General features: G+C 45.5%; 1 protein-coding gene across 1 annotated transcript; it reads right to left on the bottom strand.

Annotated features, from left to right (window-relative positions):
• Positions 1-263: 263 nt before the first annotated feature.
• Positions 264-26,757, bottom strand: LOC144484199 (hepatic and glial cell adhesion molecule-like). The gene is made up of 5 exons (XM_078202737.1): positions 26,439-26,757; positions 24,467-24,579; positions 16,715-17,074; positions 4,926-5,207; positions 264-717 (listed from the first exon to the last, which is right to left on the bottom strand). Exons 1-5 carry the CDS (start codon positions 26,573-26,575, stop codon positions 701-703), a joined length of 909 nt encoding a protein of 302 aa, XP_078058863.1. The 5' UTR covers positions 26,576-26,757; the 3' UTR covers positions 264-700.
• Between the last annotated feature and the right edge of the window lie 887 nt (positions 26,758-27,644).

The following is a 27,644-nucleotide window of genomic DNA, read 5'->3' as shown; positions in this document are numbered from 1 at the left end:
AGTTGGGAAGGTAGTATGATGCTAATCCTATTCCATCTCACCCCAATTAAATGTCTCCCCGCTTCCAAACACACCACTCAAAGAGCGCAGAATATTCCACCCAATATCTTTTGATTTACCTGAAGAAAATCCATGTGAACTCTTCAATAATAAAAAAGTAACAATATTAACAAACTTACAAATGAGAAAATACAAAAAATAATGATGAGCAAGGAAATTTGAGGATATTTAGCAACAACAAATATTTTTTCACTGCCAGTGTTGGGACACCATCATTCTTTTAATTTCCGCTGGATATTTCCAATTGCAAATCTTTGCTTTCTGAAATATGGGACAACTTGCCAACCAATCAGCATCCTTTTTTCATGGAGTATAAATTATTGCCTTTTGAAATTTGACATTCTTGCATCTGTCCAGATGAGTGCAAGACAAAAAGCTTCGACAGCATGTTTCTTCTTTCGGCAATAAACAATCTTTTTCTTACCTTTTAGACAATTCACATCATATTGCAGCAGTAATGTATTTCAGGAAATAATGAAGTAAGTGTTTAATTTCATCCATTAGTTGGGTATAGTTCATATTTTTGTACAGTTCATTATCAGGAGGGGGTTCCAGTCATTAGTTTCCATAAGAACAAGTTCCATTGAGAAACTTGTATGAGGTAATCAAAAATTCATACTTGAGGGTAGTTGTTTGATGGTCATTCACTTGTCATACCTAAATGAAAACATAATGGTTAACAAACTCCAATAGATTTTTATGCTAAATTTGTTCACATGTTGATAAACCCAAGACAAAAATATTATACAACTGTTGTGAAATCATACTACCCAAAGTCATATGAACATTGAAATTAATTGTGCCCGATTTTACCATTGCGTCGCGTTCGTTTTTGAGCGTGAAAACTTGGTAAAGTTGGGCATGAGGCGATTAGCATGATCCGCAACCGTGTCCGTGCAGATGCCTACTTCATCAAGGCCCAAAAATGACTGTGATTCGAACTGCGCCCGAAATGGGTGCAATGGCCATTTAAATGTATTTACATGCATCTAAATTGAATTAATGGGCTGCCTGCCCAACTTTACCAAATTTTCCTCTTTTCCATTGTGTTTGCCCATCCAGATTCAGCACGAAACAGACCTGCTCGGCAAAGGTCTGTTTCAGGCGCTCCAGCTTCTGAAGAGGTATCAGAGCTTCCAACGGCTCTCTAACAGATCGGTGGGGAAAAGGGAGGCCTGATTGTTCTCTGGTGGGGGGGAGGGAGGCGGGTCAAATGCATCTTTGGTAGGGAGGAGGAAGGCCCGATCATTCTCTGGTTTGGGGGGGAGGGAGGAGGGAGGCCAGATCACACTCTGATGGGGGGGAGGGAGGTCAGATCATTCTTTGGTGGGGGGAAAAGAGGAGGGAGGTGGGTCAGATGGATCTCTGGTGGGAGGCAGGGGGGACTGCTGCCACTCTGCGGGTGATCGGTGGGGGGGAAGGGGGGACCGCTGCCACTCTGCGGGCGATCAGTGCGGGGGGAAGGGGGGCAGAGGGTCGCGATCGGTCTGGGTAGTGGGGGGGGTGGGTGGATAAGGGGGACAGTTATGTTGTGGGGGGGTGAGGTGATGTCTGTGGGGGCCATCGCTCCTGGGCTGCTATATCCGCTTTTTGCAGCCTGGGAGTGATGTGACAGGAACGCGTTTTTCAATTTTTTTTTTCACTGCGCATGCGCAGTTCAAAGTTCTGATGTTTCGGGCGCGATAAGCCCCGCCCACAGCGCAATTCAGACTTGTGATTTTTTTTTTCAGGCTAAGTGCGTATGGGGGCGCCTGAGAGCAGTTTTCCAAGTCAGATCTGAATTGCGCCCAGATTCAGCACTTAGAATCAAAATGGTAAAATTGGGCCCATTGAGTCACAAATGACTGTTAGAGTGAATCGAGTGGTATCTGTCAGTCGTTAGACACGTATCCTGCCACAAGTGACAACTTTGTCTATCTGGAACCTTGTTTATCTGAACGTCTGTTAATAGACTGATGTCTGATGTAAATCCACCTTTGTTTTGTATTTTTAAGCACTGTGTGATATTTGTGAAGACAAATCAACATACAACATCTCCCCACACATCCTATTAAGAGAATTAAGTTTCCACACTGTTTCATTTGCATTTAAATAACTTAAAGTTCAATGAATTGTGATCAAAGATGCAGTTAACAGAATTAAGAGTATAAGACAAGAGAATCTTTGAGATTTCTGATTTTGTGCTTTTGTTGCTGAACTCAATCTAAATGCAAGAACTGTGTAAGCATTTGATATGTTGGATGAATTTTACCATCCCATCCACCACGGGAATCGGAGTGGGTGAAGGGCAGACCATGGAAATGGGTGGGATTTTCCGGATTCGGGGTGGGCGAAACCGGAAAATCCCGCCGTTATATTTGTTCATCAGCATGTTGTTGGGAATGCTAGCATGTTCTGCACATCCCTAAACTGACCTCAAGGTGGTGGTGGTGAGCCACCTTCTTGAATTTCATCAATCCATGCAGTGTTGGTAAACACGAGTGTTGTTAGGAAGGAGTGCCAGGATTTTGAACTAATGACAGTGAAGGAATGGCGATATATTTTCATGTCAGGGTGATGTGTGGCTTGGAGGGGAACTTGCAAGTGTTGGTGTTCTGATCTCTCTGCTGCTCTTGTCCTAGCAGATGTTAAAGTTCGTAGGTTTTGAAGATGCTGTCGAAGGAGCTTTGGTGAATTGCTGTAGTGCAACTTGTAGATGGTACACACCGCTGCCACCTTGTGTCAGTAGTGGAAGGAGTGGATGTTTAAGTTGGTGAATGGGGTCCCGATCAAGCAGGCTGCTTTGTTCTGGGTGATATCAAGCTTCTTCAGTGTTGTTGGAGTTGCACTCGTCCAGCAAACTCTTGACTTGTGCCTTGTAGATGGTGGACAGGTTTTGGTGAGGCAGGAGGTGAGTCACTTTCCTGCCTCTGACCTACTCCTGTAGTCACAGTGTTTATATGGCTGGTCCAGTTAAGATGCTGATCATTGGCAACCTCCCTGGATGTTCTTGGTGAGCTATAGTAATGCTTTTGAACATCAAGGAGAGATGGTTAGATTTCTCTTGTTGGAGATGGTCATTGCCTCATACTTGTGTGGCGCAAATGTTACTTGCCACTTACCAGACCAAGCGATAGCCTTTGAGAAATTGTGGTTTTGCCTCTAAAGAAAACCTGAAAATTAACATTTAACATTCATATTAACCTTTGTAAATGATCCAGGTTAACTTGTTTTGTCTTGTTCAAAGATGTCTTGACATAGCAGGAATCCTCTGTGAATAGTAAACAACCTACTGTAGACAGACCAGGGCTGCACCGAATTTTGTTTATCAGAGAGCAAAATGCAGATTTGTCTGCAAAGTGCATAATCCATGTTTTAAAAAAAGCTGCCATAAGGTCACTTCAGTGGAACTATTACATTTAGAGCTCAAGTCTGTGTAGTTTTTAAAACTTGTCAGAATTCAATAATATGACCCACAGCTCTGTGGAAGTAGTAATTCAGGACTTGACCAGTGCTGGAAGGAAAAAAAAAATCCCCAACATGATGACCACTTTCTATTTTCTTTTAATCAGCTGATAAATATTCTCATCACGCCTTTAATTTATGAACATTCTTATAATAGAAACATCCAATGTCTCTACATAGAGTACTGTACAATGCAGCAACAGCCTACTGGACAGTATCTTTGCATATTTCTGAGTTTTAATGCTAATTTTAAATGTTAACACTTACCACTTTAACTATGGAGGGTATTTCACAGGTGCGCAAAGATTAAATCCAGAAGAGCTATCCCCGCTAGGCCCAGCAACATCAAATAGTTTATTTAACCTAAAATAGATTTATTAATATTTTACCAAGCAGGAGATACCAATTGAGATCATCATGCTTATCCCAACACTGACAGAATGACCTACTTAGTCCATGTCTCTTCCCTTTCAAATATTTATTTTTCCAACATTTATCTTCTAAAAATTATTCTGGATTCTGCTTCCACCAAGTTTCATATTCTATAAACTCAGAGTTGACAAAAAAGTCTCCCTTTACTCTGTTCATGAAAGTTCATACAATTTCTGATGAGTGGAAATAGTTATCCCTGATGTATCGAAACTTGTCACAATTTTGAACTTGCTGCAAAATGTTTTACCCTTCGGCGTTTGAAAGAAAATAGTTCCAGATTTCTTGTCTCTCTTCATAATTAAAAGCTCTCATCCCTGGCAGCAGCATAGTTAATCCCTAGTGCATTTTTTAATGTCAGGAGGGGTTAAATGAAAAAGTAGAAACAAAAAAAAATGAACAAAGGAAGAGGCTGGACTAACCACAAGTAGTCATGAATAAGAGTAGGAAAGGGTTAAAATATTATGCCTATGTTCCCTGGTAGTGATTGAATATTATAATTGCATGTGCATGCTTAAAAAAAAAAGAAGTAACCTAGTTGTGTGTATTTAACCAGACACAATTGGATAGAAATAATAGAATGAAAATGTGTAACTTAGTAATTGGTCAATGCAAATGCACTGTTATCTGTAACTCAGTATAAATTTGATGTTTTGTAATTCTTCAAGGAACTTGTACTCCCCTGACATATAACTTCCCTGACATATCTTATTTGGTCGTTGCAGAATCGGAGGGTATCTGAACCTCATTTCAATGCCCTGGACATTTCTCTTGACGTTAGTATACAATATGGACACACTGGGGTGTTCAATGTTAAAGGTGCCATATAAGTGCATCTACAGAGCTGGCAGATTTTGCAGCTGTATTAGACATAGAAATAGAGGAATATATGTGTCGGAACTTCATCAGTGCATATTCTCAGCTGAAATTCTGTGAAGGAAAGCTATAAGTAAAGAGCTTTTGTAGTACAAATCATTGTACCAATTTCTCACCATTGGGATTGGCCCTGTTATATAGGCTGACAGTCATTGGGTCACTGGTTGCGTTACTGATTGGGTTTGCTGCTATGCATCTATACACATGTTGCTCCTCTTCAGTAACACAGTCTATCACAAGCACTGTCCCATCAGATACCTCATTGAGAACTCCAGACAAGGACATCTTTTCCCAGTGAATTTTGACGTTTGTTCCATTGGAGACAGAGCAGCTCAAAGTGATGTTTGGTGAATTCGTACAGTTACCAAGAATCCCTGTCTCAGGCTGGGAAACTGGTTCTGAAATGGACAGATAATAATTAATCTACACAACATAACCATTGCACTTTTGAGTAATTCATTTTAGACATGAAACCTGCCAGGTTTGGAAATAATAGGTTTAATCTCGATCTGTCCTTCATTAATAGTTCTGCTGAAGTGATTCCTGTCTTAGCGTTTGGTCTCTATACATGCCACAGACTGTTTCTTCATGCCAGTTTCAAAGGTTTGCACCACCTGTTCTGCCAACCCATTTAAGAATGGGTGGTAAGGTGGTGTTTTAAGATGTTTGACTCCATTAGAAAGCATGAAGTTTTGGAACTTGCTACTGGTGAAGGCTTGCTTCTCTAGTGTTACATGCAAAGTAGTGGAACTCGTGATGCACCTCTAACTATTTTGAGTGTACATCTACCGGGATCAATAACATGGAGCCCATAAAATCCACATGCATTCTCACCCATGGCCTGCCCGGTCACTCCCATAGTTTTTGATTCTTCTGGAATAGATCACACTGTCTTACTAAGTCAGCAATATCCAAGTCAAGCCAGGCCATCAGACGTAGTTCCTGGCCAGCATTTTCATTTTTTATATTCCAGGATGGCCACTATGTAGTTCCTTGAGTATCCAGTGCCATCCTGGAAGAGGGAAAACCACTCGGGGACCCCCAAAGAATTATATTGTCCTCCAAACTGAGCTCTTCCTTTTTTAGTCTGAGTCTTTGGAGTTCAACATTCCAGATCATGCGCTTCACTTTTGTTGGGTCTCTTTGTGTCCAGGTCTTAATCTGCAGATACCAGTATGGTCTGTAAAAAATTTAAAGTCACTACAACTTCTTCTGGTGCTGGCATTGGAATAGGGCTCATGGGCAACAGAAGGCAACTCAAAACATCGACATAGCCATTCATAACCAGTGCTCTACAAAGTAATTTGTATGCAGCAAGTAGTAGAGCCCAATGTTGTATCTGGGTAGAGGCACTAGCAGGGCTTGCCTTATCCCCTTTGACTAAGCAAAGTAGAAGTGTGTGCACTGTCATTATTATAAAGCGCTTTCATAGAGGTACTGATTAAAATTTTTATGCCAAAGATGACTGCCAAACCCTCTTTTTCTCAATTTGCAAGTACCTCTGCTCGGCATCTGAGAGGGTCCTGAATGCATATGCTATTCTGTTCCACCTTTCCAGCAATGCAAAAACACAGCCCTGATCCCGTAGGGGGATATGTCACACAGGATGAGTCCCTTCCTAGGGTCAAACTAGGCTAACAGGTTTGACAACAATAATTGTTATTTTACCTTGTTGAAGGCCTTAGCCTGGGGTGCCTTCCACAACCATCATTGATCCTTCCACAGCAGGGCGCGCAAGGGTGCCAATAATATAGCCAAGTCCAGAATGAATTTCCTGTAGTAGTTCACTAATCCTAGAAAGGATTTTAACTCTCTGGTATTTTTCGGGGTTGGTACCCCCTTGATGGCCCTTACTGTCTCTTGTACAGTGTGTAAACCTTTTGCCTTCACCCGATAACCCAAATAGGTCACTTCCTTTGCCTGAAAGGCACATTTTTCTCTTTTTAGGCCTACTCCAGTTCTCAAAAATCTTTTTAGCACCTCTTCCAGTTTCACTAAGTCTTCTTGTTCTGAGTTGCCTGTGATCAGAATGTCGTCCAAGTACACTTTCGGTAAACTCTGAAGTATGTTCTCCATCGTCCGCTGGAATATAGTGTGGTGGAAAAATAGGATTCAGAGACAGTCAGTCTGATGCGCGATAAATCACACGGGAGGCAGATGTACCCGGGAAATAAAGGCTTTTATTGCCAACAATAACGGAGCTACTATATACAATATACAATCCCAGACTAAAGGGTCACCAGGCAGAGCAGTGACCTTTGTACCTCTCCCGGAAGGCGGAGCCAACTGGAGTGTACCATAGGACAATATTAACAGGTAGAACAGCCCAACCCTAACCCCAACAGTAACATATCAGACTCATAGTGCTGGCCAAACCATGGCTCAGCACTCCTGGTGGTAACCAACAATGGTTCACCACATTCACCCCTCCTTTAAAAACAAAGGCCGGCGGGGCACAAAAAAAAACAGAACAACTGTTCATCTGTCTATAAGTTCAATCGTTTTGGGGGACCGCACCGTCTCTGCGACCTCCTCAACACTGGCGATGACGCCGGTTCAGGCAATCGCGGTGACCTTCTCTCCAAGGCGGTGTCCAGTAGCTCCTCCAATTCCTCACGGGCAGGTAGACCACGAGGTGGTGACAATCCGCTGGACTCGAGCACGCCTCGAGGTGGCGACAATCTCCTGGACTCAGGCAAGCTGTACACGGGAGGAAGAGGGTTAAGTGGTGGTCCCGATACTGCCCGCGCCGTGTCAGGAGAAGAGATAATGGCCGGGGGGTCCCTAACTGGGGGTGTGGGAGTGACTGGGGTTTCCAAGCCCCCTGCAGGCGCCAGATCTCGAATCGAGACCGTGTCCTCTCGCCCGTCAGGATATGCCACATAGGCATATTGAGGGTCGGCGTGGAGGAGATGGACCTGTTCAACCAAAGGGTCGGACTTGCAGGTCCTAACTTGCCGCCGCAGGAGGACAGGTCCTGAGTACGTCAACCAAGACGGTAATGAGGTCCCAGAGGAAGACTTCCTAGGGAATGAAAACATTCTCTCATGAGGAGTAGCGTTGGTTGCCGTACACAGGAGTGAGCGGATGGAATGGAGCGCATCAGGGAGTACCTCTTGCCAACGGGAGACTGGAAGACCTTTGGACCTCAACGCCAGTAAGACAGCCTTCCAGACTGTAGCATTCTCTCGTTCAACCTGTCCGTTACCCCTAGGGTTGTAGCTCGTGGTTCTACTAGAGGCAATCCCATTTGAGAGCAGGTATTGCCTCAAGTCGTCGCTCATGAACGACGAGCCCCTATCGCTGTGGATATAACAGGGGTAACCGAACAGGGTGAAAAGATCCCGTAATGCTTTGATAACCGTGGCAGCGGTCATATCAGAACAGGGAATGACAAAAGGGAATCGTGAGTACTCGTCAATCACATTGAGGAAGTACACGTTCCGGTCTGTCGAGGGAAGGGGGCCCTTGAAGTCCACACTCAGTCTTTCGAAAGGACGAGTGGCCTTAATGAGGTGTGCCCTGTCAGGTCGGTAGAAGTGTGGTTTGCATTCAGCACATACCTGGCAGCTTCTGGTTATGGACCTGACATCCTCCACCGAGTAGGGTAGATTCCGGGCCTTTATAAAATGGAAGAGCCGAGTGACCCCCGGATGGCAGAGGTCATTGTGGAGAGCCTGTAATCGATTCTCCTGCACACTAGCACATGTTCCACGCGACAGGGCGTCCGAGGGCTCGTTGAGCTTCCCTGGACGGTACATGATATCATAATTGTAGGTGGAGAGTTCGATTCTCCACCTCAAGATTTTATCATTCTTGATCTTACCCCGTAACGTGTTGTTGAACATGAACGCCACGGACCGCTGGTCCGTGAGCAGAGTGAACTGTTTTCCCGCCAAGTAATGGCGCCAATGCCGAACGGCCTCCACAATGGCCTGGGCCTCTTTTTCCACCGCAGAATGCCGAATTTCAGGGCCTTGGAGGGTGCGAGAGAAAAAGGCGACGGGCCTGCCTGCCTGGTTAAGTGTGGCGGCCAGTGCTTTGATGCTAGTGGGCAGGGGGAGTTCGAAGAGGGGACGCATACGGTCTGGATCAGGGCCAAGGACCCCGTTTTCCACCACGTATCCGAGGATAGCTAGGCGGCGCTTGCGAAATACACACTTCTCCCTGTTGTAGGTCAGATTCAGGCGAGATGCAGTGCGTAAAAATCTAAGAAGGTTGGCATCGTGGTCCTGCTGGTCATGGCCGCAGATGGTGACGTTATCCAGGTACGGGAAGGTAGCCCGCAGCCCGTTCTGGTCCACCATTCGGTCCATAGCATGCTGGAAGACCGAGACCCCATTCGTGACACCAAAGGGAACCCTTAAAAAATGGTACAGACGACCATCCGCCTCAAAGGCCGTGTATCTTTGGTCCTCTGGGCGAATGGGGAGCTGGTGGTGAGCAGACTTCAAGTCAATGGTGGAGAACACCCGGTACTGCGCAATCTGGTTGACCATGTCAGATATGCGCGGGAGGGGATACGCATCCAGCTGCGTGTATCTGTTAATGGTCTGACTATAGTCTATGACCATCCGGGGTTTGTTCCCATTCTTAACCACCACGACTTGCGCTCTCCATGGACTAGCGCTAGGTTGGATGATCCCTTCCTTGAGGAGCCGCTGAACTTCAGATCGAATGAAGATCCGATCCTCAGCGCTGTAACGCCTGCTCTTTGTTGCGATGGGCTTGCAGCCTGGCACGAGATTCTGGAATAGGGAGGGTGGAGTAATCCTGAGCGTCGAGAGACTACATGTGGAGTGCTTTGGGCAATTTAGAGGCTGCAGTGCTCCCACTGAAAGCGGAGTGAGTGGCCCATCGTACTACAGGGTTACACTCTTCAGGTGGACCATAAAATCTAGTCCTAGGAGTATCGGCGCGCAAAGGTGCGGTAACACAAGGAGCCTGAAGTTCTCGTAAACCGTGCCCTGCACCGTCAGGTTGACCACGTAGCTCCCTAGCACGGTGACAGACCGGGACCTTGACGCCATCGAAATTGTTTGCTTGACAGTCCGAATCTGGAGACCGCTCCGCTTCACGGTGTCAGGGTGAATGAAGCTCTCCGTGCTCCCGCTGTCAAACAAACAATAAATCTGACGTCCGTTTACCTGTATGTCCATCATGGACTTGTCGAGTCTGTGAGGCTTGGTCTGGTCCAGGATGATTGACGCCACCATTGGATCGTGGGTGCAACTGCAGGCAGCTGAGATGGTTGATGACGGTCCCTGCTGGTCATTTGCAGTCAGTGCCGACCAAAATGGCTGCCCCCATAGGTCGCACGTGGTCGATGGCGCCAAAAACGGCGGCCCCTGCAGGTCGCACGTGTCTTGCGACTCCGTCGTTAGGAATGGTGGCGCTCTGGAATCGCACGTGGTGGAAGACCTCGAAGACACAGAAGACAAGGAGGCCGGCTCCGGGGAATCACACGCCGCACTGCTATGTTTGGAGGGTGGTTTGGTCCGGCATACTTTGGAATAATGCCCCTTCTTGCCACAGGCGGAGCACAATCCCGCTTTAGCTGGACATCGCTGCCGAGGGTGTTTCACCCCCCCCACAGAAGTAACACCGCGGGCCACCTGGAGCTGCTGCCGTCGTCAGGTCCGAGGCTGGAAACGCAACCGCGCAGTTTTTCGAAACCGCTGAATAAAGTGGAGTCTGCGGCTGCACCTGCCACAATGTCCCCATGCGGTCGTCGGGGTACATCTCCAGACTTTTGGAGGCTGTTTCTAGAGCATCAGCTAATTCTACGGTTTTAGTGAGGTCGAGGTTACCTTGCTCTAGCAGCCGAAGGCGAATGTACGACGAGCCGATTCCCGCCACGAACGCATCTCGAACTAGGTCGCTTATATACTGGGCTGCCGACACTGGCTTGCAGTTGCAGGCTCTGGCTAGCTGCTGAAGTTCACACAGGTACTGTTCCGTCGTTTCGCCGGGCTGCCGCCATCGAGTGGCTAGAAGGTGTCGAGCCTGGCTCTCATTCGGCGGTTTGTTGTATCACTTTTTGAGAAGCTCGATGGGTCCTTTGTAGTCTTGGGCCTCACGGATCACTAAGTATACAGCGTCGCTTACCCTCGCGTGGAGGACCCGGAGTCTGTCGGCGTCGTTTTGAACCGCTGTGGAGGCGTCAAGGTAATCTTGGAAACACTTCAACCAATGGTCGAAAGTGTTCGACGCTCCCGCCGCACGTGGATCCATCGTAAGCTGCTCGGGTTTCAGCATTTGCTCCATGGTTTTCTTTTGTTTGTGTCAAAAAAAATTTTGTTGGCAATAAAATTGATGCGCGATAAATCACACGGGAGGCTGGATGTACCCGGGAAATAAAGGCTTTTATTGTCAACAATAACGGAGCTACTATATACAATATACAATCCCAGACTAAAGGGTCACCAGGCAGAGCAGTGACCTTTATACCTCTCCCGGAAGGCGGAGCCAACTGGAGTGTACCATAGGACAATATTAACAGGTAGAACAGCCCAACCCTAACCCCAACAGTAACATATCTACAGACTCATAGTGCTGGCCAAACCATGGCTCAGCACTCCTGGTGGTAACCAACAATGGTTCACCACACAGTCATGGATAGGAACAACGTTTATTTTACTCTGCAGAGGTCGCGTTCCTCCAGCCACTTCAGAGAGTGGGGGGGATGGCGTCCCCGAGTTTACAAACGACAATCTTTATGCCTATTCTACTGCTATGCTGGCTACACAGACACACATGAGCTAATAGAATATCAGTACTTTTCCATTCTGTATTAGGGAGTTGTTTTCCCTTCTGCTGTACTTCCTTATCTTCCTCATTCAGCTAGTTCTAATCAGTCTGCTCGCTTCTGCAGTTTCTCAACCGTCCCCTTGTGCAGCTGCTCAACCTTGAGTTTTAATCATCTTAGTTCCTCCTTATTGAACTAGCCCAAGCTTGGCCATCCTGACCTGTGGTCTGCTTTATTCTTTATGTTAAAATTTTCCATTACAATTGCATATGCTAACATTACCCCGATGGGTAAACGAGTATATTCACATGAGTCCTTGTGTGTTTTGATTGTAACATACTTGCGGGGTGCTTCATCTAGTTCGAGCATGGATATGAGCATGGCTCAAATCCAGCTTTGTGAATGTCTGGCTGCCAGCTAGCTTGATGTACAAGTCTTCAATTCTGGGCATCAGGTACCTGTCTAATTTAGAGATCTGGTTGACCATTAATTTATAATCCCCACAAATGTGGACTGATTTATCCAACTTGAGGACAGGGATGAGAAGTGTGGTCTGCTCTGCAAATTGTATGGGTCTTAATGTCTAGATCTTCAAGACACCTGAGTTCAGCCTAGCAGGGAGTAAGGGACAGGTCTTACTCATTAATATTTGGGTATAAATTTTGGCTTGGATCCCCTCTTATCTTCTTCCCAAGTCCTTCCTGAAAAACTTCAGAATGTCTGTTAATGACTTCATACTTTCCTTGCTCGCCAAGCCAGAAGATCTCCAGCTAATTTAACCTGATTTGCTGCAGCCAATATCTCCTCATTAGGTTCAGTTCTTACTCACGCATGATAACGAGTGGGAGTTGAGCTGATTATAGAACAGTACAGCACAGAACAGGCCCTTCGGCCCACGATGTTGTGCCGAGCTTTATCTGAAACCAAGATCAAGCTATCCCACTCCCTATCATCGTGGTGTGCTCCATGTGCCTATCCAATAACCGCTTAAATGTTCCTAAAGTGTCTGACTCCACTATCACTGCAGGCAGTCCATTCCACACCCCAACCACTCTCTGCGTAAAGAACCTACCTCTGACATCCTTCCTATATCTCCCACCACGAACCCTATAGTTATGCCCCCTTGTAATAGCTCCATCCACCCGAGGAAATAGTCTTTGAACGTTCACTCTATCTATCCCCTTCATCATTTTATAAACCTCTATTAAGTCTCCCCTCAGCCTCCTCCGCTCCAGAGAGAACAGCCCTAGCTCCCTCAACCTTTCCTCATAAGACCTACCATCCAAACCAGGCAGCATCCTGGTAAATCTCCTCTGCACTCTTTCCAGCGCTTCCACATCCTTCTTATAGTGAGGTGACCAGAACTGCACACAATATTCCAAATGTGGTCTCACCAAGGTCCTGTACAGTTGCAGCATAACCCCACGGCTCTTAAACTCCAACCCCCTGTTAATAAAAGCTAACACACTATAGGCCTTCTTCACAGCTCTATCCACTTGAGTGGCAACCTTTAGAGATCTGTGGATATGGACCCCAAGATCTTTCTGTTCCTCCACAGTCTTCAGAACCCTACCTTTGACCCTGAAATCCACATTTAAATTAGTCCTACCAAAATGAATCACCTCACATTTATCAGGGTTAAACTCCATTTGCCATTTTTCAGCCCAGCTTTGCATCCTATCTATGTCTCTTTGCAGCCTACAACAGCCCTCCACCTCATCCACTACTCCACCAATCTTGGTGTCATCAGCAAGTTTACTGATCCACCCTTTAGCCCCCTCCTCTAAGTCATTAATAAAAATCACAAAGAGCAGACGACCAAGCACTGATCCCTGTGGCACTCCGCTAGCAACCTGCCTCCAATCCGAAAATTTTCCATCCACCACCACCCTCTGTCCTCGATCAGACAGCCAGTTACCTATCCAACCGGCCAACTTTCCCTCTATCCCACACCTCCTCACTTTCATCATAAGCCGACCATGGGGGACCTTATCAAATGCCTTACTAAAATCCATGTATATGACATCAACTGCCCTACCTTCATCAACACACTTAATTACCTCCTCAAAAAATTCAATCAAATTTGTGAGGCACGACTTGCCCTTCACGAATCCGTGCTGACTATCCCGGATAAATCCGCATCTTTCTAAATGGTCGTAAATCCCATCCCTAAGGATCTTTTCCATCAATTTACCAACCACCGAAGTAAGACTAACTGGTCTATAACTACCAGGGTCATTTCTATTCCCTTTCTTAAGCAGAGGAACAACATTCGCCATTCTCCAGTCCTCTGGCACCATCCCCGTGGACAGTGAGGACCCAAAGATCAAAGCCAAAGGTTCTGCAATCTCATCCCTTGCCTCCCAAAGAATCCTAGGATACATTTCATCAGGCCCAGGGGACTTATCAACCTTCAGTTTATTCAAAACTGCCAGGACATCCTCCCTCTGAACATCTAATTCCTCCAGCCTATTAGCCTGTAACACCTTCTCTTCCTCAAAAACATGGCCCCTCTCCTTGGTGAATACTGAAGAAAAGTATTCATTCATCACCTCAGGTTATCTCTACTGACTCCATACACAAGTTCCCACGACTGTCCTTGACCGGCCCTAACCTCACCCTGGTCATTCTTTTATTCCTCACATAAGAGTAAAAAGCCTTGGCGTTTTCCTTGATCCGACCCGCCAAGGACTTCTCATGTCCCCTCCTAGCTCTCCTAAGCCCCTTTTTCAGCTCGTTCCTTGCTAACTTGTAACCCTCAATCGAGCCATCTGAACCTTGTTTCCTCATCCCTACATAAGCTTCCCTCTTCCTTTTCACAAGACATTCCACCTCTTTCGTGAACCATGGTTCCCTCACTCGGCCATTTCCTCCCTGCCTGACAGGGACACACCTATCAAGGACACCCAGTATTTGTTCCTTGAAAAAGTTCCACTTTTCATTAGTGCCTTTCCCTGACAGTTTCTGTTCCCAACTTATGCCCCCTAATTCTTGCCTAATCGCATCATAATTACCTCTCCCCCAATTGTAAACCTTGCCCTGCCGTACGGCCCTATCCCTCTCCATTGCAATAACATTACTGTCTGTAAGTCACTGGAGTCACTGTTGTCATGTATTCTTAATGGTTCGCCCTTGTAGGTGGCTAGTCCGGCCTTTGTGTTTTCCAATTTCAAATGTTGTATACCGTTTTGTAAGTGGTGGAAACTCTAGCTCCTGTGTTCACTTCTATTTTCAAAAGGTGCCCATTTACCAGCAGTTATACCGTTATTGGAGTGACACTGGTCGTAACAAAATGATTTAGTTGCATTGTTTCTTGCTCTGGCGATGGATGTACCTCCATGGTGCGGGCCAGTACTTCTGGAGCAACACATGTTTCATTTACTCCTGCAACTGTGCCTTGGCTGAGTCACCTGGCTGTGCCTACAACAGTCTGACATTTGGCACTTGCAACCTTCCAGAGTATATTCTCCTCCACATTTGGGGATATCATTACATTTCCTCAACTGCCTGGTGACACGAGCTGGGCTTCAATATTGTAATGGAAACTCTGACATTTTACTTGCACAGGCGCCCTCGGTTGAGGAATGGTCACTACTGCTCATGGCTCCTCTCCTTATCTGGAGAATGTCGCTTTCTGATGTCCCTTGCAGCTCCTCAGTCCCTTTTTCTGCACTTTGCAGTGACAGGACTATTTCAATAGCTCTCTTTAAGGTTCTACCAGTAGTTTCTTTCAATTATCAAGTTGTTCATTTCACACACGAATCTGTCTCTCAACATTTCATTCAGAACTGATTAGAATTCACAATATGCTGTCAATTTTTGCAATCTGGCCAAAAATTCTGTAATGGAATCCCTGGGAGTTCTCTACCTTGCTGCATTAAAGTGATATCAGAGTGCTTTGGATCATAGTGGTATTTAGCCAAATGTACAAGTTCATTGAAAGTCTTCAAATCATGGGTGCCTGGGTGAGTCAGGCCTGTTGTGCTGAATGTCAGGTGAGTACAATTACTTTCTGTCCTTCATCTCCCTCAATATTATTTGTTCGGAAGAAATAGCGCATGTGCTCTACATATTGTGCCCAGTCTTCTCCTTTCACATCATAAAGTTCGGGTTTACCAAAGAAAGACATTTTTTAGAGGAAACACTGCTTTCTGCTTGATGATAGAGGTTACCAGGAGTAGAAAATAAATCTTGTTCATCTTCATTGCCGATGTAATAACCTCGCCAAGGCCAGTCCTTCAGTATAACACCGTTTTATTAAAATAAAGGAAAGGCTGTGTCCGCAGCTAACAATAAATCTAGGTCTGCATTCTGGACCTACACAACCCCCGGTTGAGGCTGCAAGTGAGTTTTTAAACACCCACCACTCGTCTCTCATTGGGCGAGCTCTTGCTCACTCAATAGGGTATTCCATGAAGCCCATGTGGAAACCTATTAAAGACTCCCTATGTCCTTCACAACCATTATAACAGCATGAATGAGTAGAAATTTTTCAAAAGTTGCCTGTGGAAGAACATAGTTGGGCCAATGGATCCAGAGCAGCATTGATGATGAAACTAGTTATTGTAAGTAAGAAAAGAAGGAAAGACTTGCATTTATATATAGTACCTATCATGATTTCAGGATGTCCCAAAGCACATTGCAATCAATTATGTATTTTTGAAGTGTAGTCATCATGCTGCCAAGTGGAGGCAACATGGCAGCCAATTGCCTCACATTAAGTCCCAAAAACAGCAACGTGATAACAACCTGGATAATCTGTTTTTTTGTATTGATGAAGGGATAAATATTGACCAGGGCATTGGGGTTAACTCCCCTGCTCTTCCTCAGAATAGTGTCACAGGATCTTTTATATTGATCTGATAGGACAGACTGGGCCTTGTTTGAATATCACTCCTGAAAGACTGCACCGCTGACAGTACAGCATTCCCTCAGCATTGTACTGGAGTCTTGATTCTTGTGTTCAATTAAGTCCTGGACTGAAACTTGAATTCACAATCTTATGACTCAAGGGAGTGTGAATTACAAGTGACAGGTTGGTGTAAAATCTTACTTATTGCATTTCTGATATTCTATGAAACCTTTGGTCCAGTTCATTACTTCATGCAAAAGCTGATCAAAAATGATAAAATACCACTTATAGTATTGAACACTTACCAAATACATGCATCCTGAATGTAATTTGATCACGGTTTTTCAGCTCTGTCCCATAGTAGTCAATGTGTATTTCATATTCTCCAGTATCATGAACCTGTACATCATTCAGCACCACAAAACCTCCATAGATTCCAACTCTGTGTTGGTACAGTGGGTGGACAATGTGCAGCTTCTCCAGATTATTGGATTTCCATGTTAAAATCTTAAAAGCCAATGGAAATTTCAATCTAAATGTTACCTCATATTGATCAGTACCATTGTATTGTATAGGGAACAGGACCTGTTCTCCTGCTGTGGCATTAGTGATGGTATCAGGGATGATGAGTAATGTTTCTCCACATGCTACAAACAAATGGAATACTGGAAAACATAAACATAGATTGCACATATCACTTTTCAGGTGTTGGTCTGAGAACAATCAAATGTATTATCAACAACTCATGGCTGGTGAGAATGGATGAAAATGTAAGTAAACTTTTTTAAGTGGAGCGTGCATCAAGACAGTCTGTCAACTAAATTAAAGGGTACTTGCTGAGAATTGGAAGGATTGGTTCACTGCTTAAAGGAGTCTGCAATCTCCCTGCGCTAATGAACTGCATGAATTGAACATCTTCAAACCCAACAGTACTACAATGACCACTTGTTGGGGAAAGACAGCGTTGGGGGAGGGTGATGCAACATTGATTTTTCTAATCATCGCCTACTTTTTTCGGTCCCAGTTAAGTGGCTATGTTCAGATGATGTGGAGATGCTGACGTTGAACTGGGGTAAGCACAGTAGGAAGTCTCACAGCACCAGATTAAAGTCCAACAGCACGAGCTTTCAGAGCACTGCCCCTTCATCAGGTGAGTGGGAGTTGTGTTCACAAACAGGGCATTTAAAGACACAAACTCAATTTACAAGATAATGGTTGGAATGCGAGTCTTTACAGGTAATCAAGTCTTAAAAGTGAGTGGAGAGAGGGCCAAGCACAAGCTAAAGAGGTTGTATTGTCTCCAGCCAGGACAGTTAGCGAGATTTTGCAAGCCCAGGCAAGTCGTGGGGGTTACAAATAGTGTGACATGAACCCAATATCCCGGTTGAGGCCGTCCTCATGTGTGCGGAACTTGGCTATCAGTTTCTGCTCAGCGACTCTGCGTTGTCGTGTGTCATGAAGGCCGCCCTGGAGAAGGCTTACCCGAAGATCAGAGGCTGAATGCCTGTGACTGCTGAAGTGCCCCCTCCCCCCGACTGGAAGGGAACACTCCTGCCCGGCAATTGTCGAGCGGCATTCATTCATCCATTATCGTAGCGTCTGCATGGTCTCCCCAATGTACCATGCCCCGGGCCATCCCCTCCTGCAGCGTATCAGGTAGACAACGTTGGCCGAGTTGCAAGAGCACGCACTGTGTACCTGGTGGACGGTGCTCCCACGTGAGACGACGGCATCCACGCCGATGACCCGGCACGTCCCACAGAGGCCGCGGCGGCAAGGTTGTGTAGTGTCGTGGTCACTGTTCTCCTGAAGGCTGGGTAGTTTGCTGTGGACAACGGCCTACCTGAAGGCAAGAAGTGGGGGCATGGGAATGGTCTTGGCGAGATGTTCGTCTTCATTGATGACATGTTGAAGGCTCCGGAGAAGATGCCGTAACTACCCCACTCCAGGGAAGTACCGAATGACAAAGGGTACTCTGTCCGCTGTGTTTGTCCTCTGAGGAGGTCGGTGTGGTTCCTTGCTGCGGCACACCGGAACTGTTGATTGATGAGTCGAATGCCATATCCTGTTCTTATGAGGGCATCTTTCAGCGTCTGCAGGTGTCTGTTGCGATCTCCTCATCTGGGCAGATCCTGTCTTACGAAGGGCCTGTCCGTAGGGGATGGCTTCTTTAACATGTTTAGGGTGGAAGCTGGAGAAGTGGAGCATCATGAGGTTATCCATGGGCTTGAGGTACAGTGAAGTGCTGAGGTGACTGTCCTTGATGGAGATGTGTATGTCCAAGAATGCAACCAATTCTGGAGAGCAGTCCATGGTGAGTCTGATGGTGAGATGGAACTTGTTGATGTCATCACATAGTTGTTTCAATGATTGTTCGCCATGAGTCCAAAGAAAGAAAATGTAATCGATATATCTAGTGTATAGCATCGGTTGAAGATCCTGTGCGGTGACGAGGTTTTGTTCGAACCTGCATAAAGATATTGGCATGTTGAGGTGCGAATTTGGTCCCCATGGCTGTTCCGTGCGTCTGGATGAAGAACTCACCATCCTGGACCACAACATCTTGAAGGTGAAGATCCTGGACCACAACATCTTGAAGGTGAAGATGTTGTGGTCCAGGATGAAGCGGATGAGTTGTAGAATTGCATCTGGAGATTGGCAGTTGTCAGCGTTGAGTTGCAGCAATGCCGTCATTGTGGAGAATGCTGGTATAGAGTGCCGAGACATCCATTGTGACGAGAGGTGCTCCTGGTTCAACTGCTCCATGTGTGCTGAGTTTCTGTAGGAAGTCCATAGTGTCATGATAGAAACTGGGGGTTCTTTGTAGAATGGGTTTCAGGATGCCCTCCTCGTAGCTGGAGAGGTTCTCACACAGGGTTCCATTGCCTGATACGATGGGACGGCCGGGTGTGTTGGCCTTGTGTATCTTTGGGAGGCAGTAGAGATCTCCAATGCAGAGAGTACGTGGAATGAGAGCATGGAGGGTGCTCTGAAGGTCCTGTTCAAAGGTCTTGATCAGTCTGAGTTGACGGGCGTGTTCTTTGGTCGGTTCGACCAAATGTGTGAGAACCTCTCCGGCTACATCGAGGGCATCCTGAAACCCATTGTACAAAGAACCCCCAGCTTCTGTCGTGACACTACGGACATCCTACAGAAACTCGGCACACATGGAGCAGTTGAACCAGGAGCACTCCTCGTCACAATGGATGTCTCGGCACTCTACACCAGCACCCGCCATGACGACGGCATTGCTACAACTGCCTCAGTACTCAACGCTGACAACTACTAATCGCCAGATGCAATTCTACAACTCATCCGCTTCATCTTGGACCACAACATCTTCACCTTCAACAACCAGTTCTTCTTCCAGACGCACGGAACAGCCATAGAACCATAGAAAATTACAGCTCAGAAACAGGCCTTTTGGCCCTTCTTGTCTGTGCCGAACCATTTTATGCCTAGTCCCACTGACCTGCACTTGGACCATATCCCTCCACACCCCTCTCATCCATGAACCCATCCAAGTTTTTCTTAAATGTTAAAAGTGACCCCGCATTTACCACTTTATCCGGCAGCTCATTCCACACTCCCACCACTCTCTGCGTGAAGAAGCCCCCCCCTAATATTCCCTTTAAACTTTTCTCCTTTCACCCTTAACCCATGCCCTCTGGTTTTTTTCTCCCCTAGCCTCAGCGGAAAAAGCCTGCTTGCATTCACTCTATCTATACCCATCAAAATCTTATACAGCTCTATCAAATCTCCCCTCAATCTTCTACGCTCCAGGGAATAAAATCCCAACCTATTCAATCTCTCTCTGTAACTCAGCTTCTCAAGTCCCGGCAACATCCTTGTGAACCTTCTCTGCACTCTTTCAATCTTATTTACATCCTTCCTGTAACTAGATGACCAAAACTGTACACAATACTCCAAATTCGGCCTCACCAATGCCTTATATAACCTTACCATAACACTCCAACTTTTATACTCGATACTCCGATTTATAAAGGCCAATGTACCAAAGGCACTCTTTACGACCCTATCCACCTGTGACGTCACTTTTAGGGAATTCTGTACCTGTATTCCCAGATCCCTCTGTTCGACTGCACTCTTCAGAGTCCTACCATTTACCCTGTACGTTCTTCTTTGGTTTGTCCTTCCAAAGTGCAATATCTCACACTTGTCTGCGTTAAATTCCATTTGCCATTTTTCAGCCCATTTTTCTAGTTGGTCCAAATCCCTCTGCAAGCTTTGAAAACCTTCCTCACTGTCCACTACACCTCCAATCTTTGTATCATCAGCAAACTTGCTGATCCAATTTACCACATTATCATCCAGATCATTGATATAGATGACAAACAACAATGGACCCAACACCAATCCCTGCGGCACACCACTAGTCACAGGCCTCCACTCAGAGAAGCAATCCTCCACAACCACTCTCTGGCTTCTCCCATTGAGCCAGTGTCTTATCCAATTTACTACCTCCCCATGTATACCTAGCGACTGAACCTTCCTAACTAATCTCCCATGAGGGACCTTGTCAAAGGCCTTGCTGAAATCCAGGTAGACAACATCCACCGCCTTCCCTTCATCCACTTTCCTGGTAACCTCCTCGAAAAACTCTAATAGATTGGTCAAACATGACCTACCACGCACAAAGCCATGTTGACTCTCCCTAATAAGTCCCTGTCTATCCAAATATTTGTAGATCCTATCCCTTATCACACCTTCCAATAACTTGCCCACCACCGACGTCAAACCTACTGGCTGATAATTTCTTGGATTTCTTTTGGAATCTTTTTTAAACAACGGAACAACATGAGCCACCCTCCAATCATCCGGCACCTCCCCCGTGAATACTGACATTTTAAATATGTCTGCCAGGGCCCCTGCAAGTTCAACACTAGCTTCTCTCAAGGTCCGTGGGAATACCCTGTCCGGTCCTGGGGATTTATCCACTCTGATTTGCCTCAAGACAGCGAGCACCTCCTCCCCTTTAATCTGTAAAGGTTCCATGACCTCCCTACCAGTTTGCCCTATTTCCATAGACTCCATGCCCGTTTCCTCAGTAAATACGGATGCAAAAAAACCATTTAGTATCTCCCCCATCTCTTTTGGTTCCATACACAGTGTACCACTCTGGTCTTCAAGAGGACCAATTTTATCCCTCACTATCCTTTTGCTCCTAACATACCTATAGAAGCTCTTTGGATTTTCCTTCACTCTGTCTGCCAAAGCAACCTCATGTCTTCTTTTAGCCCTCCTGATTTCCCTCTTAAGTAGCTTCTTGCACTTTTTATACTCCTCGAGCATCTGATGTGTTCCTTGCTGCCTGTACATTTCATACAACTCTCTCTTCCTCTTAATCAGTGTTACAATCTCCCTCGAGAACCAAGGTTCCTTATTCCTATTTACTTTGCCTTTAATCCTGACAGGAACATACAAACTCTGCACTCTCAAAATTTCTCCTTTGAAGCCTCCCACTTTCCATTTACATCCTTACCAGAGAACAGCATGTGCCAATCCACACTTCCCAGATCCCTTCTCATTTCATCAAATTTGGTCTTTTTCCAGTTCAGAACTTCAACCCGAGGACCAGATCTATCCTTATCCACGATCAGGTTGAAACTAATGGCATTATGATCACTGGATCCAAAGTGTTCCCTCACACTCACATCCATCACCTGCCCTAACTCATTTCCCAATAGGAGATCCAATATCGCATCCTCTCTAGTTGGCACCTCTATGTACTGATGTAGAAAATTCTCCTGAACACATTTTACAAACTCTACCCCATCTAAACCTTTAACAGTATGTGAGTCCCAATCTATATGTGGAAAATTAAAATCCCCTACTATCACAACTTTGTGTTTCTTGCAGTTGTCACCTATCTCTCCGCTGATTTGCTCCTCCAATTCTCGCTGACTATTGGGTGGTCTATAATACAAGCCCATTAATGTGGTCATACCTTTCCTGTTTCTCAGCTCCACCCATAGGGCCTCTGTAGACAAGCTCCCTAATCTATCCTGCCTGAGTACCGCTGTAACATTTTCCCTGACCAACAATGCCACCCCCCCACCTTTTATCCCTCTGCCTCTATCCCGCCTGAAACATTGGAACCCTGGAACATTGAGCTGCCAGTCCTGCCCCTCCTGTAGCCAAGTTTCACTAATGGCTATAATGTCATATTTCCACGTGTCTATCCACGCCTTCAGCTCATCTGCCTTCCCCACAATACTCCTGGCATTGAAATAGACACACCTCAAAAAATTATTTCCACCACACTCTACCCTTGCATTTGTGATTTTGCTTGAACTAACCTGTCTTTTTACCCCTGCTCCACTATCTGCTCTGGCACTCTGGTTCCCACCCCCCTGCAAATCTATTTTAAACGCTCCCCAATAACACTAGCAAATCTCCCTGCAAGTATATTGGTCCCCTTGTAGTTTAGCCATGGGGACCAAATTCGCACCTCAATATGCCAACATCTTTATGCACAGGTTCAAATAAGACCTCTTCACCGCACAGGACCTTCAACCGATGCTATACACGAGATACATTGATGACATTTTCTTCCTTTGGACTCATGGCGAACAATCATTGAAACAACTATATGATGACATCAACAAGTTCCATCCCACCATCAGACTCACCATAGACTACTCTCTGGAATTGGTTGCATTCTTGGACACAAGCATCTCCATCAAGGACGGTCACCTCAGCGCTTCACTGTACTGCAAGCCCACGGATAACCTCACGATGCTCCACTTCTCCGGCTTCCACCCTAAACACGTTAAAGAAGCCATCCCCATACGTACAGGCCCTCCGTATACACAGAATCTGCTCAGATGAGGAGGATTGCAACAGATACCTACAGACGCTGCAAGACGCCCTCATAAGAACAGGATATGGCGCTCGACTCACCGATCGATAGTTCTGGCATGCCGCAGCAAGGAACTGCGCCGATCTCCTCAGAGGACAAACACGGGACACAGTGGACAAAGTACCCTTCGTCGTCCAGTACTTCCCCGAAGTGGGGAAGCTACGACATCTTCTCTGGAGCCTTCAACATGTCATCGATGAAGACGAATATCCCGCCAAGGCCATCCCCATGCCCCACTTCTTGCCTTCAGGCGGCCGCACGGCCTCGGGCAGGCTGTTGTCTGCGGCAAACTACCCAGCCTTCAGGAGAACAGTGACCACGACACCACACAACCCTGCCACGGCGGCCTCTGCGGGACGTGCCGGGTCATTGACGTGGATGCCGTCGTCTCACGTGGGAGCACCGTCCACCAGGTACATGGTGCGTGCTCTTGCAACTCGGCCAACGTTGTCTACCTGATACACTGCAGGAGGGGATATCCCAAGGCATGGTACATTGGGGAGACCATGCAGATGCTACGACAACGGATGAATGAATACCGCTCGACAATCACCAGGCAAGAGTGTTCTCTTCCTGTTGGGGAACACTTCAGCAGTCACAGGCATTCGGCCTCTGATCTTCGGGTAAGCGATCTCCAAGGCGGCCTTCACGACACGCGACAACGCAGAGTTGCTGAGCAGAGACTGATAGCTAAGATCCACACACATGAGGACGGCCTCAACCGGGATCTTGGGTTCATGTCACATTATCTGTAACCCCCACGACTTGCCTGGGCTTGCAAAATCTCACTAACTGTCCTGGCTGGAGACAATACACATCTCTTTAACCTATGCTTGGCCCTCTCTCCACTCACATTGTCTGTACTTTTAAGACTTGATTACCTGTAAAGACTCGCATTCCAACCATTATCTTATAAATTGAGTTGTGTCTGTATATGCCCTGTTTGTGAACACAACTTTTCACTCACATGATGAAGGGGCAGTGCTCCGAAAGCTTGCGCTGCCAAATAAATCTGTTGGACTTTAACCTGGTGTTGTGAGACTTTTTACTGTGTTCAGATAAACAGGAAGTCCACCCCATTACCAGGCCAATGTTATCTCTACATGTGTGAATTGCACAGCAATATCTTTATTTGTAAACACAAGGATGGTGTGTCACCATTAACTTGTATTACCTGAGGCAAATGTGAAGATGTGAACATTTAGTGGATCTGTGAAATGCATCATGTAATTCAGCATCGAATGACCTTTTCCTCCTTTGCACAAAGGGTTGGCTGACCCTATGAACCTAAATTAAGACAGCAAAAAAAAACATTATTCTGACAGGAAGTACAATGCTTCACAGGGAGTCTCCTGGAAGCATCTGCTACCTGGGCATAAACAAAGAGAGACTTGCATTGATATAGCAACTTCTGTGGCCTCAATGTCCCAAAGTGCTTTAAAATGAATGCAGAAAACACAGCAGCCAAATTATGTACAGTAAGATCCCACAAACAGCAATGTGATAATAAACAGATAATCCACTTTTAATAATGATTGTGATAAATATTGGCCAGAAATTATTTGGGAATGGAATATGAATAGAAAGGTGCAGACTCACCAGGAAGAATGCAACCTGTGTGCTAACTGATCCACAAAACCTTGCAGCTATAGTATGTGGTACCAATTGTAGTGAAGCTCACCATTAATTTTCACAATTGCAGATCCTTCTGTGTGAGTATTTAGCTGTCTAGTACAGTTTGAAATAATTGTACAGTCACAGTTAATCCTGCTGTACTATGGCACACATAACTGTAAGGAGTCTAACAACACCAGGTTAAAGTCCAACAGGTTTATTTGGTAGCAAACGCCACTAGCTTTCGGAGCGCTGCTTCTTCGTCAGGTGAGTGGGAGATCACATACTGAGTGATGCACATCAATTGGACACGAGGCTCGAAGCTTCAGTAAAAGAAGGCTTTTATTAACTAACAATGAAGCTATCAGAACTTTAACACACTATCCAGACTGAAGGGGTCCCGCCCGAGCAGGGAGTCTTATACCTCTCCCAGGAGGCGGAGCCCGACTGGGATGTGCCACAACAGTAACAAACACAGGTGTAACAATCCCACCCTAACCCAACAGCAACATTAGCACAATCCCACAGTAACCTATATACATTCCTGTAGTACTGGCCAGCCCTGGCTCAGTACTATCCAGTGGGAACCCACGATGGTTCACCACACTGAGGACACCATTTGTGTTGCCACATTACAGATTGCAATGCAAACATGGCAGTTATGCAGAACAGCAGTAATGCAGAAGTTGCTGGTAGCTTCATAGTGCAACATGCCGGAAGAAAAGAAATAAGCAAATACACTAAGCACTAAGAGAAATTGAAGAAACGTTAGTTCTAATTGAAGTAGCGGTAGGAAGCTGGTTTGTCAAAGTTCCCTTGTACCTCTATATATACTTGAGGTTTCTTGTGCCTTGGCTGTTGCATTTTCCTTAAGTTGATCAACTTAACTGCTAACCACACTCACTTTAGAGACATTTACATTCCGTCTAACTCCAGTTATAATAAGTTACACTCTATTTGAAACTTCAAATTAAGTGAAGCGATTAACTTCCTGATTTACCAAATATGGATATTTTAATATGATGGAAAAGAACCATAAAGACGGGGAAATAAGAATACAGGTCCCAGCTAGTTTCCTAATGTGTGACTGATTGTAACTTGGCTGCTGCTGGTTAGGTGGCAGATTGAAATCAACATCAGCAAAAAGGGGTGTTGTTACATCTGTTGTGTGGGCAACTATCTTCCAAGTCAACGGTAACTGCGATTGCTTTCTTGCTGAAAGTGCAGTCTTATACTTATTTCTGAAGGTGCCCTGGTGTCTCCCTGCAGCTACTTGGATAACTGAACAAATCTTTGCAAGGTTTGTATTGCGTGAAACACAAACATATCCTGTGTTTAAACTCTTTGTCTGTATGAATCGTCAAGTCAAAAGTGAAAAATGTTTTTGTCCCTTCACCTGAAGTTTTCACTCCTGTGCTGGTGATCGGCAGCCAGTTAATGCCTGCAGGATTTTGTCGTCAAAGCAGACTTTGCTGAACCTCTCTTTATTTCCACCTCACAATAAAAAGAGAAACTTTAATGTGGAAACTCACCTGAACCTTTTCCTGAAATTCTCTCCTCCCAATAGTTGTTGTGTGTTGGCTCCTTTGTGGAAACTTTGAGCAATCAGTGAATAGCAGCGACTGAGCAATGTCTCAGTGACAGTCAGGCTGAATTCAGACACATTCATTACTGTCTGTGTAAACTCACCAGCTCGTGTTTGAGGGGACTGGTTCCCTCCTGTCCAGGAGCTGCTTCCCAATCTCCACACACTCACCTACTTCCCCTTATTCACACCGAGCTGAACTTTGCAATCAGCAGCTTCTTTACTTCAACTTCACACCAGCAACTAAAGGAAACGGCGCTTCTAGCAAGAATTGTCATGGTTACAATCTGGATTGCCTAATTCATGCACTGTCATTTCAATTAACCGACTTTGGCACTGATCCATGCTCCGTAACTTGACAGATGGCGGAGTTTTGCTGAGGTATTTTGAAATGAATTGTCATTTTAGATGGTGAAATCAATATTCATGTCTTATTAGAATCTGTTGTTTAGTGCGCCCAAAGTCTGCTGGGGGATTCACTATATTGTAGTTTACTTCCAATGAAACAAAGCACCCAATGACTGGCATTTCCCTTTCTCTTAATAAGGAGTTGGAACTGATTGGCGAGTAGTTTTGAAATTAACAATAACTGGAAAGATTCACTTCCAACTCACAGGAATTACCCTGTTGCCCAGTGTTCCATTTTTAGATGCACTCTCTCTATGACTCGGGGAGGACTTTTTCCCCCATTTTTCGGTGGAGTGTGGCAGCGGGCACGGAAAACTGGGTGAAGCCGTCAGCCCCATTGGTGACTTTCCCCATCATATTGTTTGACTGATAGCTGAAAAGAATGAAGGAGCAAGTCCCACAATGTAATCCCACGATTTAGTATAATTGTGTGTGGGGAATCTAGGATGTGATAACATATCTGGAGCATTCTTGATGCATACTTTAATGACTGGATGTGATTCAGAGTCCATTAATGGTCACGGACACTGATTAGGATCTCTCTAAAAATGCAGAAAATGAGGTTGTAATGTTGTCAATTTTGCTGTAATATCAATGTCCCTGTGAAATAATCCTGAAGTCTACCTGCTTAACCATTCTGATGAGACTAAATAATCACCAGGTTTTATTAATATATGTGTGCAGTGAATGCAAGGTAAGTCTGTGAGGTATGTAACATATTGCACAGCCCAAAACATAATTAGTA

Source organism: Mustelus asterias, chromosome 3 (genome assembly GCF_964213995.1).
Source record: "Mustelus asterias chromosome 3, sMusAst1.hap1.1, whole genome shotgun sequence".
Lineage (NCBI taxonomy): Eukaryota > Metazoa > Chordata > Chondrichthyes > Carcharhiniformes > Triakidae > Mustelus > Mustelus asterias.
The sequence above is the reverse complement of the archived record's forward strand: the minus strand, read 5'-3'. Positions and strand labels throughout refer to the sequence as shown.

Coding starts and splice junctions, on each gene's coding strand:
- LOC144484199 (XM_078202737.1), bottom strand. CDS start 26,575: ATGAATGTGTCTGAATTCAGCCTGACTGTCACTGAGACATTGCTCAGT. Junction 24,580..26,438: donor AATTTCAGGAAAAGGTTCAG/GTGAGTTTCCAC, acceptor GTCTTAATTTAG/GTTCATAGGGTCAGCCAACC. Junction 17,075..24,466: donor CATCTTCACATTTGCCTCAG/GTAATACAAGTT, acceptor TATGTTTTCCAG/TATTCCATTTGTTTGTAGCA.